The 19,294-nt window shown below is 44.3% G+C and overlaps 1 protein-coding gene across 5 annotated transcripts in view; it reads right to left on the bottom strand.

Moving 5' to 3' along the window:
* The window catches only part of Palm2akap2 (PALM2 and AKAP2 fusion), a 452,528-nt gene extending 433,818 nt beyond the window's left edge, over nucleotides 1-18,710 (bottom strand). The window contains exon 1 of one of the 5 annotated variants that reach the window (XM_051187834.1): nucleotides 18,301-18,710. In XM_051187834.1, the coding sequence (XP_051043791.1) occupies nucleotides 18,301-18,305 (5 nt within the window). In that variant the 5' untranslated portion in view covers nucleotides 18,306-18,710. The remainder of the gene's footprint in view (nucleotides 1-18,300) is intronic. The other 4 variants (XM_051187835.1, XM_051187833.1, XM_051187836.1 and 1 more) reach the window with 4 other exon arrangements.
* Nucleotides 18,711-19,294: the final 584 nt, after the last annotated feature.

Raw genomic sequence — 19,294 nt, 5'->3', positions numbered from 1 at the left:
AGTATGGATTATGCAACTTTATTTAAAACTGATTCATATCTTTGCAAAGCATTAAATATTTTTTAAAAATATGTTGCTTGCATAATGGAGTATTATTCACCAATGAAAGATGAAGTACCAGGACATTCTTCAATGATGAAGTAAAAGCAGGCAGTCATATGAGATCAGACGGTTTCTTTAGTTCATATTAAATATCCTAAGCAGAGAAACCAAAGGATAAAAACAGACTTAGGAGCTGTTGTGGTCTGAGAATTGGGGCACTAGAGGTGACAGGTAAGGAGTATGGGTACTTTGGACTAATTAAAGTGTTCTAAAACTGACTATATAGCTTTGAATGGAAGCCGTTGAACTGTGTATATTATGTGGACTTACTATTCAGTATTTGAATAACACCTCAACACTGTATCTTAAAATTCTGCTTGTGGCAGGAGAGCCGGCTGGGTGGCTTGAAGCACTATCTGCTTGTACAAAGGACCCAGGTTTGGGTCACAGCACCCACACAGCAGCTCACATCTGCTGCCACTCCAGTTTCAGGGGGTCTGATACCCTCTTCTGGCCTCAATGGACACCAGACACATATGCACGGTATACACATGGAGGCAAATGCTTGTACACATAATATAAAATAAACAAATCTTCAGAACAGTAACAGAAAATGTTGATTTAAAAAAAAAAAAACTCTGCTTACCACAAAAACACAAACTGCATATTCTCACTCATATAATACTTGATCACATGGAGGGAAAGGGTAGAATAATTTGGAGAGGGTCAGTAAGAAAGGGAAGTTAGGAGAGCCAGTGAACTGTTCTAATCATGCAGTCAGAGACAAGAAACAAGTTCTCGTGGTACTCATCACTGTTAGGTTGCTATGGTTAAAGCAATCTCTTAGGGCTGGGTGGGCACGATGGTGTAAGGAGGCTTGTAACCTCAGCACTTGGAAGACAGAAACACTAGGATTGGGAACGCAGAGCTAGCTTGCCTATCCAGCAAGTCCCCAGGCAATCTGAGCCACATAGCAAACTATACCTCAAGAGTATTATTATATATTTCATAGTCTCTAGAAGAGAAGACTTTGACTGTCCCTACCACAAAGAAATGACAAAGGTCTGAGGTATTCAATAGGCTAGTTACTGATCATGATTTGGTCACTATGTACCTCAAAGTGTCACTGTCCCCGTGAATGTGAACTTTTATTTGGTGCTGATTTAATGTGAATAATAATTCTACTTACTCTGGTTTGACCTAGTCTCTGAAACAAACCTTCCTGCTCATGCTTAAGACCCTATTACATAGGATCTTCACCATATGTGAGTTTGAAACAGATTAGAGGTGGACAGAGAGCTGAGTCAGACCAAAACCTACACCTTTTTGCTTCTGTCACCAAGAAGACATTTCTGTCCACCTCAAATACAGAGATACAGAGTTAAGCATTAACCTTTAAAATGTACCAAATTATTTTTAATAAATTATTACATTGTCATCTTGTTTTACTGTTCAGCTAAAACTTTCATTTCTGTGTTGAAATGAAGTCACAATGTAGAAAGTGGACTGCTTGCCCTTTTATATTACAGTTGGTATAGATTTTTTTATGCATAATTTCTTCTATTCGTGATGTACTAAGCATTCTAAAAGGACACTGAATGTGCTAACTCATTATTCTTAATTCTCTTGAGGTATAAACATATCATTTAGATAGATAGATAGATAGATAGATAGATAGATAGATAGATAGATAGATAGATAGATATGCTATATACATTCTTAAAATGGTATTTAGAGAAGCTCTTTTATGGAAACAGCATGTGGATAAAGATCAAAAACATTGAACAGAAGTGATTAGAAAATTTTAGCAATAAGCTTGAATCTCATCTCTGTCTCTACATCATCTACACTGAATAACAAAATGACCTCATTGATTGTCATGGACTGTAGAGACCCTAGTTTAATTCTTTCATCTCCTTGAACATCCCTCATACAACTAAGTCCTTCCCAGACATTTGTATTTGGCTGTCCATTAAGTGACTCAAGCTTTCATATTCTAACCCTTACCCGCTTCTCCACTCCCAAACATAGTGCCCTCTCTTAGCAAATGTCATTCCCTTTACCAACAGATTAAGCCAAAATGTCTTAGCCCTTTCATGAGCTCTCTTGCTGCCACACAGAATGTGTCACCACCACCCCAAAATCACTCTATGAACCTGTCTTAGTTAAAGTTACTACCACTGTGATGAAAAACCATGACCAAAGAATGTGAGGATAAAAGGGTTCATTTGATTTACACTTCTACATCTTAGTCAGTCTTGGAAGGAAGTCAATGCAGGAACTCAAGCAGGGTGTGGACTTGGAGGCAGGAGATGATGCAGAAGCCATGGAGGTTACCACTTATTTACTTCCTCACTCTGGTTTTCTCAGTTTGCTTTCTTACAGAACCAAGACCACCAAACAAGGGGTGTCCCCCACCCACAATGGGCTCCCCCACCGATTACTAATTAAGAAATTGTCCTACAGGCTTGTCTACAGACCAATCTTATGGATGCATTTTTTTTTTCAATTGAGGTTCCTTCCTCTCAGATGACTCTAGCTTCTTTCAAGTTGTCATAAAGCTAAACAGCACAACACATAAACACATCACTGTTAAACCACAGCCTTTCTTTTATTATTCATCCCCCAAATCACACATTAATATGAACATTGCAATATCAAACATTTCAAGTTTTAAAAGCCCCATGGTCTCTAAAAACTCAAACAAAAGTGTAAAGTCTCTTTGAAATATCCAAACTCTGTTTTAATATCCAAAGTCTTTATAAAAGTTCAAAATCTCTTTGAAAATTCAAAATCTCTTCACTGTGGGCTCCTGTAAAAGTAATAAGTAACTTAAATACTTTCTTACTACAAAAAATGGCACAGTTCACAATCTGAACAAAGTAAAACTAAATCCCATAATGTAATGTCTGAGTCTGGAGTCCACTCACCATCTTCTGGGCTCCTCCACGGGCCTTGGGTTTCTTCTCCAGCTCTGCCCTCTACAGCACACAAAGCTGTCTCCTAGGCTCCAGCTGGATACACTCCACTGCTGCTGCTGTCCTTGGTGGTCCTCTCATGGTACTGACATCTCCAAAACGCTGGGGTCTTCTGCTGCAGCTGGGCTGCACTTTGAGCAATAGTCTCTCCTGGGCTCGCTGCATGGTGTCAAACCCCAACTGCTCTCCATGGACCCTTTATGCCTTCAAAACCAGAACACCTAGGAGACGCATACACATCACCAAGTTCGGCTGCCAGCACAAAGGTGCAACCTTGGCTGCCTGTGGAACAGTTTATGTGCTGACCTGGAATAAACACTTCCAAGATTTCATCTCAGTGATGCTGGTCTCTTCTTAACCACAGCTGATTCTTCAGCCCCAGCTAATCAGCATCCATTGTCCCAGCAAAGCAAGGGTTTTACTCTAGTGGTTCTGGTCTCTTCTTAATCACAGCCAGTTCTTCAGCTCCAGACAGCCAAACACCACAGATTCTTCACACAAATGGCCTGGTAAAGTCTTTGCTTCCCTCTGAAACTTCACAAGCCATTCCCCATCATCTGTACTGCTCTGAAAATTCTTCTCGTCCAAGCTCCTACAGCACAGCCCACTGAGCTCTAAAAAGTCAATGACTCTTCTAGCCCAAAGTTCCAAAGCTCTTCCACAACCCTCCACAGAACAACATAGTCACATCTGTCACAGCAATGCTCCATTATTCTGCTACCAATTTCTGCCTTAGTTTTGGGAGGAAAGGTTTTAGTTGGCTTACACCTCCATATCCTAGTCCATCATTGGAAGGAAGTCAGGGCAGGAACTCAACAGGTCAGGGTCCTAGGAGCTGATGTAGAGGCCATGGAGGGTGCTGCTTACTGACAGTTCCCCTTGGCTTGCTCAGTCTCCTTTCTAACCCACAGTGGGCTGGGCCCTCCCCCATCAATCACTAATTAAGACAATTCTCTACAGGCCTGCCTACAACCCAATCTTAGGAAGGTATTTTCTCAATTGAAAGTTCCCTTCTCTCAGATGACTTCAGCTTGTGTCAAGATGACAGAAAACTGGCCAGCAAAGAGCTTAGTCTTCTGTGGTGTTCCAATTCTGGCCCTTTGCTGTGACCTCTGCTGCCACCTCCTGGTTGCCAGGTAGTGTGAGACCCTCAGAAAACTGGCTGGGAGCAGGCTGAGCTCTGCACCTAGAATCAGTGCCTAGTCCTGCTCACCAGCAGACTCCTAACCGTCAATTCCTGCCCAATCCCCAGCTTCTTTGAGTACCCAAGCCCTAAAAATCTAATTGGCTCTACTAACTCCTCAAATGGCCCAACATCCCGATATCCCTCTCTCCCCCACCTCTCTCTCACTGTGTTTCTCTCCCTCTCATTCTGTCTCTTCCTCTGCCCATTACTTCCTCATTCATCTCCCTGACTCCTCCCAAGACCCACAGTTGAACACACACACACACGCACACACACACACACACACACACACACTGCATGCTAAGTTGTTACTGGCAAATTGCTCACAGGCAATGAACACTTTCTTCTCAGCGCCCAGATGTGATGATTTAGAAAATATGAACATTCTTACTTCTCAAAAGGAAGGATGTGGGGAGAAAAAGGAATCTATCATAATATTTCACGGCCCATATGAATGGCCTCAGCTAATGGGTAAAGCAGGGAAGGCATGAATTGCAAATGACAAATGCCTGGTTTTCTTCCTGATGCAGAAGCAATCTTGGAATGCTAAAAGAATGTGTGGGTAGACAGCCACAGACACTGGCCTGGAGGCCTTTGAGCTTTCCCTTCCATTCATTGACATCTATTTTACAGAGAATTCACTTTTTCAATGCCCAAGATTCCAGCCCTGAAATCTGGACAGGGACATAGTATCCATTGACTCTGTTCTACATTGCATCATATAAGCTTGAAGAGCATTAGAAGGGGCCAGTTAGCTCCTAAAGTCAACTGGTAATAAGACTACATGATTTTTGTCTGGGTCGCGGTCCTATGATAGCCTGGGTCTGTGTTGATATCCATGACCTGTGTTGCCACAAAGACCACAAAGATGCCCAGATTCTGGGCTATCACCTGTGGCCATGTTGGTATCTGAGGTGCATACTGGTGCTAGAGCCATACAGATCTGAGTGTCCTGCACTGCCCGCTGGAGCCATGGTGACATCCAGACCCAAATTTCTGCTAAGAGCCATGTCTGGGTCTGTGGCCCTACTGCAGCCAGGGTCTTTGTCAATGAATGTCTCTCCTTTACCACTGAAGGCTGAGCAGATGTCCAAGATCTGGGCCAACACCTAAGGCCATGTTTGTACCCAAGGATCATGCTGCCACTGGGGCCATACAGAACAGGTGACCTGTGCTATCACTGAGCCAGAGCTGTAGCCAGGGGCCATGTCTGGATCTGTGGCTCTACCACAGCCAGGGTCTGTGCTGATATCCATGGCTCCTGTTACCATTGAAGGCCATGCAACTGCCTGGGGTCTGAACCACCACCTGAGACCATGTTGGAGTACAGGAACCACACTACTGCTGCTGGGACCATGCTGATATCCAGGCCCTAGCTGCTGCTGCTGGCCATGTCTAGGCCCAATGTCCTGGTACAGCTAAAGTCTGTGCTGATATTCATTGCCCATGTTACCACATGGGCCCATGCTGAACCATGTGTTAAACTGTGATCTTAGGAGGAGAGCACGTGAATCTGGTGTTCTCAGTAAGATAAGATCACGTAGAAATACATATATTAGTAATTATGGATTAATATTTAAGACAGACCTAGCCAATAAGAAGCTGTAGCCATTGGCCAACAGCTTTATAACTACTAGAGTCTCTGTGTGTTATTTTGGTACTTACATGGCTCTGGACCATGTTGATGGGAAAGTGTTCATAACATTAAACCATGTACAAGGGCTGAGCCAAATGGGTCCTGACTCTCACTAGCCTGGAGAAACACACACACACACACACACCAGAGAGCTGACCCCTCACCCTGGGATAATGGACCAATGACCTGGGCACAGGAGAGCTGGTCCCACCCCTCAGAGGAGAGCTACTTTCCCTATACACACTTGGGAAGGCTGGCCCCATCCCTCACCTGAAGGAGTGGTCCCAGTAACCTGGTCTGACTAGCTCAGCTACCACCCAGGCATACATCCAAGGCTTTCAGTGGGCACACCCCAACAGCTACCCCATCTGTAACCTGCTGGAGTTCATGGAGTGACTGGTCCATGACCCGGGACAACCACAGGCTATCTAAGAGAAGTTTCAGTGAGGGTCCAGTAGTGATGGTGTATTAGAAGCCAGAGACCTTGAACCTGACCAACAACACATTACACAATGAAAATTTGCAAATGAAGCTGTTTGGATGAAATGATATACTGTATAATACCTTGCAGCTCAATGAAGAGGTTTTCCTATGTATTTGACCCACTCATGTAGAACTGCTCAGTCACATCAAACAAAAGAGCCAGAGTTTGCTTGATATGTTTGCTTGTTCCATATGCAAATCACTGAGCCCCAATTCATCAGTGAAAACCCCTGCCTGGAATCATATTTAGGGAAGTACAAAATACAATGAAACCCTCAACTCCCTGCATTTTTAATAGCCCTAGATTGGGCATATGGTCCAGGGATAGCACGCTTGCCTAGTATGCAGGAAGATCAGGGTTCAGCACCCAGTACTCGGGTAGGGGTATCCTGGGGATGGCTATAGCTCTGCAGTAGAGATTTCACATGAACAGCCCTGCAAAGTGTCTCCACACTGGGAAGAGCACTGGCCCAAGGCAGTAGCACCATCTTGTAAGATGTATGTTGGGGATATGAGGTCTCAAGCTCCACCCCAGACCCACATGGTCACAATCTCCTTTTTAACATGGTCGCCAGTGGCTGTGTACCCATTTTTCTGGTAAAGGTACCGACTTAGGAATCGAGATTTTATTCTTCTTGTCATTAATTTTTATTACTTTGTTTTATAAAGAAATTTACTACAAATTCATAGTTGGGGTCTTAAGAGAGAGAAAGAAAGGCCATGCCATTTGAGTAAGGCATGTAGGTCAGAGTACCAGAGAAAGCTCACTTAGGCTCTGGCCAGTGTCTGGAAAGAAAAGAAGATAAACAAAAAGGAAAACCTAGGCCTTTCTGAGTCAAGACAAAGACAGAGCCCCACAGGAGCCATGGGAACTGCCAAGGCCATTAATTTTAAATGTTCTGCGCCCCCTTATGGAAAGAAATAAGATCTACATTGGAACATGGGGATTCTAAATTTGTTTCAAGGCCAAACTCAGGGTGGCTTATCCAAAGGCATCACAGTGACAGTCTGACAGTTTTGATGCCTTTCAAACCTTCAGAGGTTTAGGGGTCATGTGGGGCAATCCAGTCAATCAGTCCTAGCTTTACAAGCACAAGGAAGTAAGTGTGATCCCCAGAGTCCATGGAAAGGTTGCCAGGCATGATGGTCTGTGTCTGGATTAACACTGAGGAGCAACAGGAGGGTAGATGGGGCTTGCTGCCCAGTATAGTCTAATTAGCATGCTCTAGGCCAGTGAGAGGCCCTGTGGACAGCCTTCCAAGGATGACACCTGAGACTGAACAATGGACTTCAAGTGTACACACACACACACACACACACACACACAGACAGTCAGAGGCTTTTGATGTGATCTCAAAAACAAATAACATACCTACCAGGCTTCTTGTGTGTCCCACCTCTATTTTCCTGCTTTATTTTATTTCATTGGCCTTGATTTTCTTTGTTTTTAGTGATTCCAGTTTGCACTGCCATCTAAAAACACTGAGAATCTGGTTCCTCAAGGGGGCAGGCACATACAGCCTGACCCATGAACTCCTAGAAGGTAGGGCCATGGATGTTTAGTCACCATTTATCCCAACTGACCTCTCACAGCACTGATTCAGAGAAACTCTAAGGAAAAGCTTGTGAAATAAATGAATGGCTGCGTGAATGAATGAAGGCATGGATGCTGATCCTGAATTTGGGATTCCATGTCCCCACCACACTAAACCTCTGTACTATAAGTGAGCCACCCAATTAAATGTTTCCTTTATATGAGTAACATGGTCATGGCATCTTTTCACAGCAATAGAAATCCCAAGACAAGGACTAACTTTGAAAAAAGGATTAAATTAGATAAATCTAGGCATAGTGACATACAATCTTACCAGTCAGAAGACAGAGGTAAAAATATGTCAAGTTTGAGGCTAACTTAGGCTATATAGCAAGAGATTGTCTAAAAAATAATAATTTTAAAAGGAGGAGATTAAAAAAGATAACTGACTCGGCACCAGATTGCAGAGAATTCATTTATATACCATGCTTGGGTAATTTATATTTATGTTTAAACAGTAGGTCAAACCCTATGAAGATACACTTGTGCAAATAGGATTTTAACTAGGAAGATTCCTTCCTATAAAGAAATGATCTCTTCAAATAAAATAAGAGTCTAAGCCCTGTCATAACTAAAAGTAGTTTCCCTCGGAAGAATCAAGCAGGGTGAACTTTTATCTTAAGTCATAAGAAAAATGTTCATTTCAACAGGGAGCAAAAGAGCATTTTGGAATCTTCTGGAATTGGAGCTTCTTTACTGTTGTGAGGGCTCACAATAGTATCAAGATTTCTGTTCTATTTGTAGTCAGAAAGCATTCACAAACAACCTTGGCCAAATCCCGTCCCTTGTTATGAACTGTATTTCTGGAAGGCGTTGATCCTTCTGTTTTTCACACTCTTGTTGAGGGTCCTAACTAGAACTAGAGAGCATCCTCACACTGGGAGGTTGAGGCAAGCTTCAGGAAGAGCCTGTTTGCAATATCAAAGGCAGAGAAACCCATGGGAACAGGGAAATAGCCAGAAGATAGGCAAGTGATGAGGTAGCCATGGCCACACCTACCCCCTCTTGGGTACAGGAAGAAGATGGACAACAGAGGCTTTAGGAGAGGTTGGAGCATAGGTCTGCCCATCACCCTGCAGGAAGGGAGGCCCTGCAATACGGACCTCCCACATCACTCTTCTACTGTGACTCCCCTGCAGGTGTCTTCCACTGATAGACCCAAGGGCAAGATGACTGAATTATAGAGGTCAAATCTATAGGGTGTGATGCCTTATGTATGGCCAGAGCATGGGCTTGAAGTGTGAAGTGGGGAATACCTACCATGCACACTCTTTCCAGATTCTTCTAATCCAAAGAATTTGCCATTTCACTCATGAAATATTTTGTCATTTAGACTTCTAAAAGTGTATAACAGTGAATTTAACAGTTAAAACAGTATTTGATAGCTCCAAATATTATTTCATAGGAATGCAAGGTTCATGACTCAGTCCTTCAAAAATATTGCAAAGACCATTTTTCTTTATATCTCCCTGGAAATTGCAGAAATGAACTAAAGTGTGGGGGAAAATGAGTAAAGAATTAGTTAAGATTCAAAATTGCAGACTATGAAATTATCTGCCTAAAGAATATGTGTTTATTGAGTAGACAAATCTAAAGGCTAATATATGTTTTCCTAAAGACCCCGAAGGGTTTTTCAAACCTCCCTCCCAGTAAAGAGAAAATCCAGAGAAACATGCGATTGGGATGGTGAGGAGGGACATGATGAAGCAGAGGAACAAACTGCGTGGAGGAGTGGCTGAATTCAGGGCAGAGTGATGAGGAGAATGGCTGCACCAGGGACTGTGTGAGCTCCCCATCTTTGTATCAATGAACTAAAAACTTAAACCTTAACACAGACGAAACATCTGGAGGCAAGGGATGCAGAAAACAAAAGAATCACAATGGCCCTGGTTGATGACTTTCCCTACCCCACTTTATAGGACTTAAAATTCATATGGAAACATAAACACGCCTCCTTGTATGTCTATGAGGGTATGTCCAGAAGACGTTAACTGAGGATGGAAGATCCACACTGAATATGGGGTGGGGTCCTGTGGTGGTTGGAATAAAAATGGCCTCCCCATAGACTTACAGGGAGTTGTGTTTTGGAGGTGTGGCTGTTGGAGAAAGTGTGGGCTTTTAGGTTTCAGATGCTCAAGCCCAGCCTAGTGGCTCACTGTGTCTTCCTACTGCTGGAGAATCCAGATGTAGAGCTCTCAGCTACCTCTCCAGAACCAAGTTTAACTACATGCCGCCATGCTTCCCACCATGATGATAATGAACTAAACCTCCCAACTGTAAGTCAGCCCCAATTGAGTGTTTTCCTTTATAAGAGTTACTGTAGTCATAGTGTTGCTTCATAGCAATAACAACCCTAAGAGACAGATCCCAGACTGAATAAAAAAGGAAAAGTGATCTGAGCATCAGCATTCACCTCTCTGCTTCCTAGAGGTGAATGCAGTGTAACTAGCTGTGCCACACCCTGAGGCCATGCCACTCCTACCAGAGTAGTGAGTGCCTTGAGTCAAAATAAACTTTATTGTCCTTAAGCTGCCTCTATCCAGAATTTTATCGGAGCAAAGAGAAAAGCAACCATTGCAGTTGCTGACTGAAAGCAACTAAGTGGTAACAAATAGGAACAAAACACCTACCTTTCATACACACAAACACATCCACAGAGCCAACCAGGATATGTCATCCCAGTCATCTGCTCACTCACTATGAGGTTTTTTTTTTTTTTTTTTACAAAAAGATGTGGCAAAATTACAAGAAATGTTCATAAGAAAATATCAGCTCTATTTCCTGTCCTCCCAAACTGGCTGTCTCCGTTTCTTAGTAGGAAAACTGCCCCATTTTGTAAGTAATAAGTGCAAAGCACTCAGCGTGCATAAGTGGCTATGCACACTTACTCGTTTTTTTTTAAAGGGAAAGATTAGCAAGCAAGGAGCAGAACATAGCATAGGAAATGCATGAACCAAATAAATTATTCTCCAAGCATGCAAAACACTTTTTAAAATTATGGGCCTTAAAAAAACAGGTGCAGGGAATGTAGAGAAACAGTTCAGCAATTATGAGCTTTCATCCCACAAACATGAGGATTGGATTTGGGACTCTAGTGTTCATGTGACAAGCCAGGGTTCCCATGAATGCCTTTAATGCTCACTCTATGGAGGGTGGAGATAGGGGGACTGCTGGGGCTTTCTGGATTTTGGTTTGGCTTAGAAAATGCAAGCTCATAGAGGAGGGTATCTGATGCTCTCTTCTGGCCTCTACATACACCCAAGAGTACATCCACACATCACAATGCATATGTTCACACTCACATAAATAAATACATAATAAATAAATAAATCTTTAAGCTAGAATAAAAAAAAAGCTCCATGTGAGCCAGCAGTGTCAGGAAAAGAACTGAAAATAGAAATAAAACCACTACAAATATGAAATCTACACAAGAAGAATAGTCATAAACAAATGTTGCCTTACAAAGTGAAAGTGTCCGTTCTCCATAGACTTTTCAGTGTAATAAAGCTTTAGGGATAAATCAGGCAAAGAACTAGTTATGGAAGGTATAACAGAAAGTTGCCCCTACAGGACAAAACAAAGCGGCAGAATGCATAAAGAACCCATTCCACGTATAGAAAACATCAAGGAAAATGCCACACACACCTACAAGGTTAGAACTCAGGAGGCTAAGGTGAGAGGGTTATGAATTTGAGGCCAATTTGAGCAAAACCACAAATTCAAGGTTGGTAACATAGTGAGTCTCTGGCTCCAAAAACCAAAACAAGCAAAAAAACAATAATGAATACATAAATGGAAGCATGATTCTTCAGATCAAAGGAGTCATGATTTTCCAGGAAAAAAACTAACACAATACCTTGCAGTGAGAAACACCACAGAGAAGTTTCAAAGTTTCCAGTGCTTAAAAGTAGTTCTACCAGCACAAAAGGCTTGCAAGAGTATGAAAGGGTAGGAGGCAAGCCATCCACAAAGAAGAAGTAATCATGCTAGCTTCAGACTTTGCCACAGCAAAAATCTGAGGTTCTGACATAGAACACCACACAAAAACACTTTGAACGAGAGGGGAAAGCATGAGTCTTACTGTAGCCAAGGTTAGCCTCAAACCCTCTGTGTAGCCAAAGATGGCCTTAAACTTCTTTCCTGCCTCATGCTCTTGGGTGATGGGATTACAGGTGCACAGCACCATGCCAAGTTTGGGATCTAACAGTTTCCTGAATGCTAGACTAGAACTCTACCAACTGAGCATCCCTGATGGGAGATGTTATTCTGTAAATATGTTTCTCATACTGGTTAATGACTAAAGCACTGTTGGCCAAAAGGAAAGCAAGAGAGGAGGGACTAGGAGATAAGGAGGAAAGAGGAAGTAGGAAGGAGGAGTCAAGATAGAGAGTCTGGAGAGAGCAGGATTCCAGCTGGTAAAATGAAAGCACGTGGAAATATGTAGATTAACAGAAATGGGTTAATACTTAAGACAGAGCTAGCCGATAAGAAACTAGTACCTGGCCAACAGCATTATATCAAATACAGAGTCTCTGTGTATTAATTGGGGCTGGCGCGGCGGCGGGTCAAGACCAGCAGCGGAAGAGAAACCTTACTCCTTACACATCCCCAGCTCTGTGATCCTAAAACCTTATACACATTCTGTGTATTTATTCATTGAAGGAATTGGAGTAGGTTAGAAAGACTCACTGCCTTTGAGCCTTGCTTGAAAATGAATCCTTTCAACTAAATATTAAACTCACAGAAGCAGCTCAGGAAAGCGCATTGCCCTTGGCAACAGTGCTCCTGGGAAGCTGACACCATGCACACTCATGCCAACATACAAAGGGCTCGCTAATGTCACTGGGGCAACATGAGGCTTTGCTGGTGGTGCGGCTCTTTTGGAGACTTTGGCAGTAGTTAACAAAATTTATAATATGCACATTCATTCACTCACTCCACGTTTCCAGAAAGCAACATTCAGATTTGGTTTTTGAAGCAGCCAAGATGTTCTCTTCAGCATTGTATATAGTGGGGAGAAATGCAAGCAAAGCACATGTCCACTGATGAAAGGCTGGTTAGCCACACTTCCAAAGTAAAAACAAACTTGTTGATAAATGCAAATGAAGCAGGTGTGGATATGTTTCTATGTCAAGGCATACACAGAATAGCATGGACAAAATGCAAGCTACAGAATAACAAGAACAGAATGCAAGCTACAGAGCAGCATATAGGGGTGCTGTGGGTAGAAGGGAGTATTAATCCATGAAAGCGCATGTTCCTGACTCTGCTGTGGGCATCTAAATTACCCAGGAGGATATCCACACACACTACACACAGTTCATGGTAACAGCCTCTAGAGTTTCCATTTTCCAAAAATGGAAAATGGAGGTGTGGACACCACAAATGCTGACATTATAATTATTTAAAATCATACATTATCATAACATTAACTTTAAAAGTATGTACACATTTTTCATTTGGTAGTGGGGATCAAACATGGGGTTTTGTGCATGTGAAGTACATGCACTGTACCATATCATTGAACTCCCACACGTTAGGAAACATGATTAATGCTCATAATCTGAGCCCCGGACATCCCACAGGAAGCAGGATTAGCAAAGCAAAACCATCCAATATTACATGGCATCTGCAGTTACATACAGCCTGACCCATGAACTCCTTGAAGGCAGGGCCAAGTATGTTTAGTCACCATTTATCCCAATTGACATCTCATAGCACTGATTCGGAGAAATTCTAGGCAAAACCTTGTGAAATAAATGAATGCTGCATGAATGAATGAATGAAGGCATGGATGCTGGTCCTGAACTTGGGATCCCATGTCACCACCACACTTATACCTTGGTGGACCTAGATTTGCTCATTTGCAAATGGGCGGTGCCCATTTGTGTTTGCAGAGCTCAAGAGGTAGGAGCAGAAGAATCGTGGGTTCAAGGCCTGGCTGCACTGTACAGTGAGTTCTTGGTCAGCCTGGGCAAAAGAGTAAGAATGCTTCTTTCTATAACCCTCCACCAAGTTTTATGAGCTCGCCACCCAGGCCACGTGAAAAGCAGTCCTGTGTCTGGGTGGATGAGAATGTCAGTTAGGCTTCACTAGAGCCCCAGTGTTTGCAGGGATGGCAACAGTTTGAAGAATTCCCACATTATAGTTCTTCATGCCTTTCTGATCCCACGCTGTTTTGTAGACTGCTCCAGAGAAGTGTGAGGCAAAGCTTCAAAAGTGGCATCAAACTAGTAAGTGGGAGCGCATTCTCCAAGCTACATCCATCTCACACTCAAGCCACTGAGAACCGCAGCCAAGGAGCTGCCGTTCTGACACATTATATTACACAGACCACACCGTCCCTGTCTGCTCTTCCATAGTGGAGCTCCTCAGATCTACGAATCCTGAGGAAAGCTTTCCAGCAAGGAATATTTTAAACTCAGTGAAGGCTACCCTCTGTGCTTAGTTACTAGCGGGCCTTTCCTTGTTCAAATTAAGAAGCTTTTGCTTGATCAAAACCAATCATGCTCACAAATAAATGAGTACCTCCTTTTGGTTGTGTATAGTTTCATTTTGTTTGACAACCTTGGCTTGTGCAAGACTATCGGACTCTGGCACACAGCCAGCTGTAATTTTAAATTGATTGTCCCCTTCCCTGGGGCAGACATAGCCTCCAAAGATTTGGCTAAGACAGTTTCTAAGTCACCTGTTTTATATACCTTCAGAAGAAAAAGGGGGGAAAACAGTTTATATAATTTTTATACTTGATGTTTTGTCATCAGCTTTGGGGACCCTCTGAGATACTCGTGATGAAATCTGAAGTCCTCGTGAAGTATCTACAACTTTGTGACCCTCCCTGATGTGGTTTGAATGTGAAATGGCCCTTACTGGCTCAGGTGTTTAAATACTTGGTCACCAGGTGGTGGCACTATTTGGGAAGGTTGTGGAACCTTTGGGAGGTGACACCTTGTTGACAGAGTCACACCACTGGAGCAGGCTTTGAGGTTTTACAGCCTGGCTCAAACTACTGTTCTTCTACTTGCACCCGCAAAGTGACAGGCTAGCCTCATGCCTTCCCTGACACAGTAGACTTACTTATTTCCTGTTGAAACTACATGCAAAAATATGCCCCTTCCCTCTTAAGTCGTTTTGGTCAGCATATTTTTAATCACAACAGAAGAGAAACACACATACATTCACACATGCACTCACACACTCTCAAGCTCACACAGATTCACACACACCCTATCATGCATGCTCACACTCTCTCACATGCTCACTCACATACACTAACTCTTACACACACATGCTCACAGACTCTTTCTCACACACACACTGCAGCCTCATCTCTGGACCATCTACTGCTCATCCTTTAAAGCTCTAGGCACACCACTTTTCTTTCAGTTCTGCCAACTTAGAAAGATAACTCCCACCTCCGGACCTCAGCACATGCTGCTTTCACAGCTCCAGATGTTTCTTTCCTTCGTGTCTCACTCAGCATCTTCTACTCAGCCTTTAGATCTCATGTTAAATATCTGTTTCTGAAGGAGGTGCCTCTAACCAGCTGACCCAACCCCCATGTTTCTTCTCACAGCATGTATTGCACCTTGCATCACATGGCTCTTAAGTGCCTACTGGGTTAGCATCACCTGGCTCCTGTGCTTACTGGGTTGGTATCACATGGCTCCTGTGCTTACTGGATTAGCATCATCTGCCCTTATTAGATGTTCAACACTATGCCATGAGAATCATGACTGTTTTATTGGCCACTGCTAATCTCAACAAATACCAATTGATTAAACTGGAAAGCTAATTCAAATTCATTCCCACTTTTAGTTAATTTCTCACAAATACAAGTTGGACACAATGAGTGGACTACACCTCACTCATATTCAAAGCAACCTGGCTACTGGGATGAGATGAGGTGATGGGATTACATTGGCAGAGGTGCAAGGCATGACCTTTGAGAAACTTTGTTAGACCCATGGATGGACAGAAAATGTAGTGTTGTGAAGGGAAGAAAAGAGTAGGAAGCATTACATTAAAGGAGTGAAAGAAGTTAGGCAGACAGACCGTTTAGGCAGGTTCACGGGAAGGTAGGAAGCACTTTCAAATGTCACGAGGTCAGGCTGACCACAGTAGAAGAACATGTATATACCCAAAAGGAGAGAGGGAGGAAGGTAGGAGGTAGGCACACTTGGTACCAACCACAGCTAAGACTAGGAGGAGAGATAGGGTGAAGCTCCAGAGGCTCTGTGCCCAGTTTTGGGGACCAGATGCTAAGTCTAGGGGAAATACATTAATGTGGGGATGAAAATCACTGTGCATCATTCTCAAAACAAAAATAGGCTGCTGTTGGCCCTACACTGTGAGACAACTAGGCCAGCATTCAGTCCCTGGTAAAGGGCAGTCTCCATAGTGAAGAATACGACCAATGGTAATGAAGTGCCCCGAGACCAAGGTGCCCAGTGACTGCACTGCATGAATGCCAGGAGCTTGCCCAAATCCTCACTTCGACAATGTCGTTATGGGAACTGCAGTAGGTTCAGTTGCCCTTAGGACAGTCTATTTCTTTACAAATTATCTGTGGGCTGGAGAGCTACCACAGCTGGGAAAAGCACTTGCTTCCAAGCCTAGTGACCCAGGATCCACTTAGTGGAAGGAGAGAATCAACCCTCACAAACTGTCCTCTGACCTCCATGCCCATATTGTGGCATGTGCACATACAAAATAAGTAAAGAAATATTTTAAATTATGAAACTGTCCAAAAATTGGCTTTCTACCAACCTAACACCCCATAAACTGTCAACAGAGTAGGCTGGAGAGTGTCAATAATAATTCAATAATAGTGAAAAACAGATACTAGGTGATACTTATTCCACATACTTTGTTCTGCGTCTGTTCTATGGTGTGTGTATGTATTAATACATTTGTATTTCTATATCAATTGCTTAATTTTTACTCTAAAAAAACTCAAATAAAACAGTGTTATTATCTCACTTTCCGGAAGGGGAAAATGAAACCTAGAGAGACTGACATTATTCAGCAATGTGTCAAAGGACTGACTCCCAGACAACCTGACTCTGGAGACCACCAACTATTAATGTATAATTCCTCTATTTGTTTCTACAGTTTATAAAGCCCTTCAGAAGAGAATCAACTATTATGTGGTCCTCTCAGGAACACTAAATAATAAGGAACATCTTTTCCTGGTGTGCAGTTGGGGAAACTGAGGCTCACGGGCATTAAAAACACTGGAGTGAGAAATCAACTATGCTGTTGCCAGCCAAAGAATTATTTTCTACAACCCCGCACTCCTAACGTGCCACGTCACCTCTCACTTCTCCTCGCCACTGTGTGAGGATTAAATTGCATCTACACAATCGGCTATGCAGAAGGATAAAAGCTGAGTCTGGAGTTTTGGGGTTTGGCATGGAGGTCCTAGTATCTGAAAACATGGCATTATCTCCAACCTGAAATATTATTTCATACGACCTCAAAGTCAGTGAGCATCCGTGGGAAGGCAGCAAGAGGGAGAAGCTGACCAAGTGCTCAAAGATGTAATTGCTGGCTTTCTTGGAGCGGCAGGCTGACGCCTGTCACAGGGACCTTGCTGCAGTATCAGCCTGGGAGAGTGACCAGGAACGTGAAGAGAAACCAGCAACCCTAGTCTGGGTCCACACCCGGAGCCCTCATTGTGTCATTTTCTGGTTACCGCCTGCCTTGTCTCCATGCCATCTTTTCCCCGCCCTCGCATGCAATGCGGGTGATGCCCAGCGTTATCATTGAATCTCGGACTGCTTCGAGGACATTTCTGTCTCATTTCTCAGATTACCCCAGGAGCAAATCAATTATTTTGGGTCCACCAGTGGCTTCTAGTAGCCAGTTCTGACTCATATCTCCCGCAACTCATCATTCTTCCATCACACCCTTAGTATGGAATCACATTTACTTCGGATCCGCAGTGACACCCCCCCCCATACGAGCGCAGGCACACACACACACACACACACACACACACACACACACACACACACACACACACACACACCTCTTAATTGCAATCCGATAATGCTGACATGGTTAGGAATCAGAAGTAATGGCTATTGCGGCCAACTCCCCCAAGAAGGCAAGGTCAGGGACAGGGACCCAGAGAAGCTTAAAACAGGTCTGGCTCCTTAGCAACGTGACCCCCTGTGTTCCCCCCAAAGGCAGTGGCACAAATCCTCGAAGCCAGGACAAGCAATATCCCCTCCGCAGCGGCTGCTATAGAAACAGCAAGAGGAACACACAGGGTTGAAATTAAATACCCAGGCTGGACCGAGATGAGCGGGGATCGGTCACCATGGCAACATGCCCAGGGAGGCACCAAGCGGGCGCGCTGCACGGGGATACTCACTCCATCACAGGGATCCGGGTGGCCCGGCGCTCTGCTGCGGGGCTCCTGGCGCTGCTGGCCTCTGTCGGGGCCGGGGCACTCTGGCCTCTCGCAAGGTGGAGCAGCCAAGCAGTCCCCTGGTCCCCGCCCGCCTCCCTCCTCCCCTGGAGCACTAGCGAGGGAACGCTCTGGCTCTGGCAGCTCCCAGCCTGCGAATAAAACGGGAAGCAATTGGATAACGTTATTTGCCGGGCGCTAGACCGAGCGTCTTCACTTAAGGGGATCCGGGAGGGAGCGCTCCACCAGCTGTGAGCCGGGCGAGGCGGCCACCATGCGCCCTGGTCCCCTGGGTGCCCGAGGCTCCAGGTGCTCTCGCGACTCCCCTGGGACCCACGACGGCGCCACGTAGAGCTCCGGGAGAAGCGTGGGAGGGGGCGAGGGGCGGGGGCGACGGGTGGCACGGCCTACGGGGCGTAGGGAAACGACGAAGTCCTTGGCAAGGTAGCAGCTGTAGCCGCCTAGAAGTTGCAGGAGGCTTCTGGCCTCTGCGGAAATAGCAAGCATTGCCCTCAGCAGGGCTTTTCTGGGACTGCGAACCGCCATTATGCCAGCATCTGCGGAAGGGACCAAGAAAACTCCAGCTGCTTTGCCGCAAGTTCCTGCGGTGTTTCCACTTAGGCGACCCCACACTCTTTTCCGTGTCACCCACAGTCTCCGATTTCCTGCCTGCCCGGAAGATATTCTTCAGATGTCCCCGGCCTGTTTTCTTGAAGAGTTACACTAAATATGATTTTCCAAGTTACCTCAGCCCCACCCTGTGGTAATAAGCTCCCCGGAGTCATGAATTTTGTGCTTATGACCACTGGAAGAGTTCTCTACTAGCCGGCTCCTTGCCCCCTGCAGTGAAAGGTGGGACAATCTTCAGGGTCTCCATGCACTGCCTGGTCCATCTATGAGTGCTCTAGCCACAATCCAGGCTCAAGGAGAAAGATGGTACACAGAAAGAAAATGTTTT

This window comes from Phodopus roborovskii, unplaced genomic scaffold, assembly GCF_943737965.1.
Source record: "Phodopus roborovskii unplaced genomic scaffold, PHOROB, whole genome shotgun sequence".
NCBI classification, from domain to species: Eukaryota; Metazoa; Chordata; class Mammalia; order Rodentia; family Cricetidae; genus Phodopus; species Phodopus roborovskii.
Note: the sequence above shows the minus strand (reverse complement) of the source record. Positions and strands in the feature narration are given on the sequence as shown.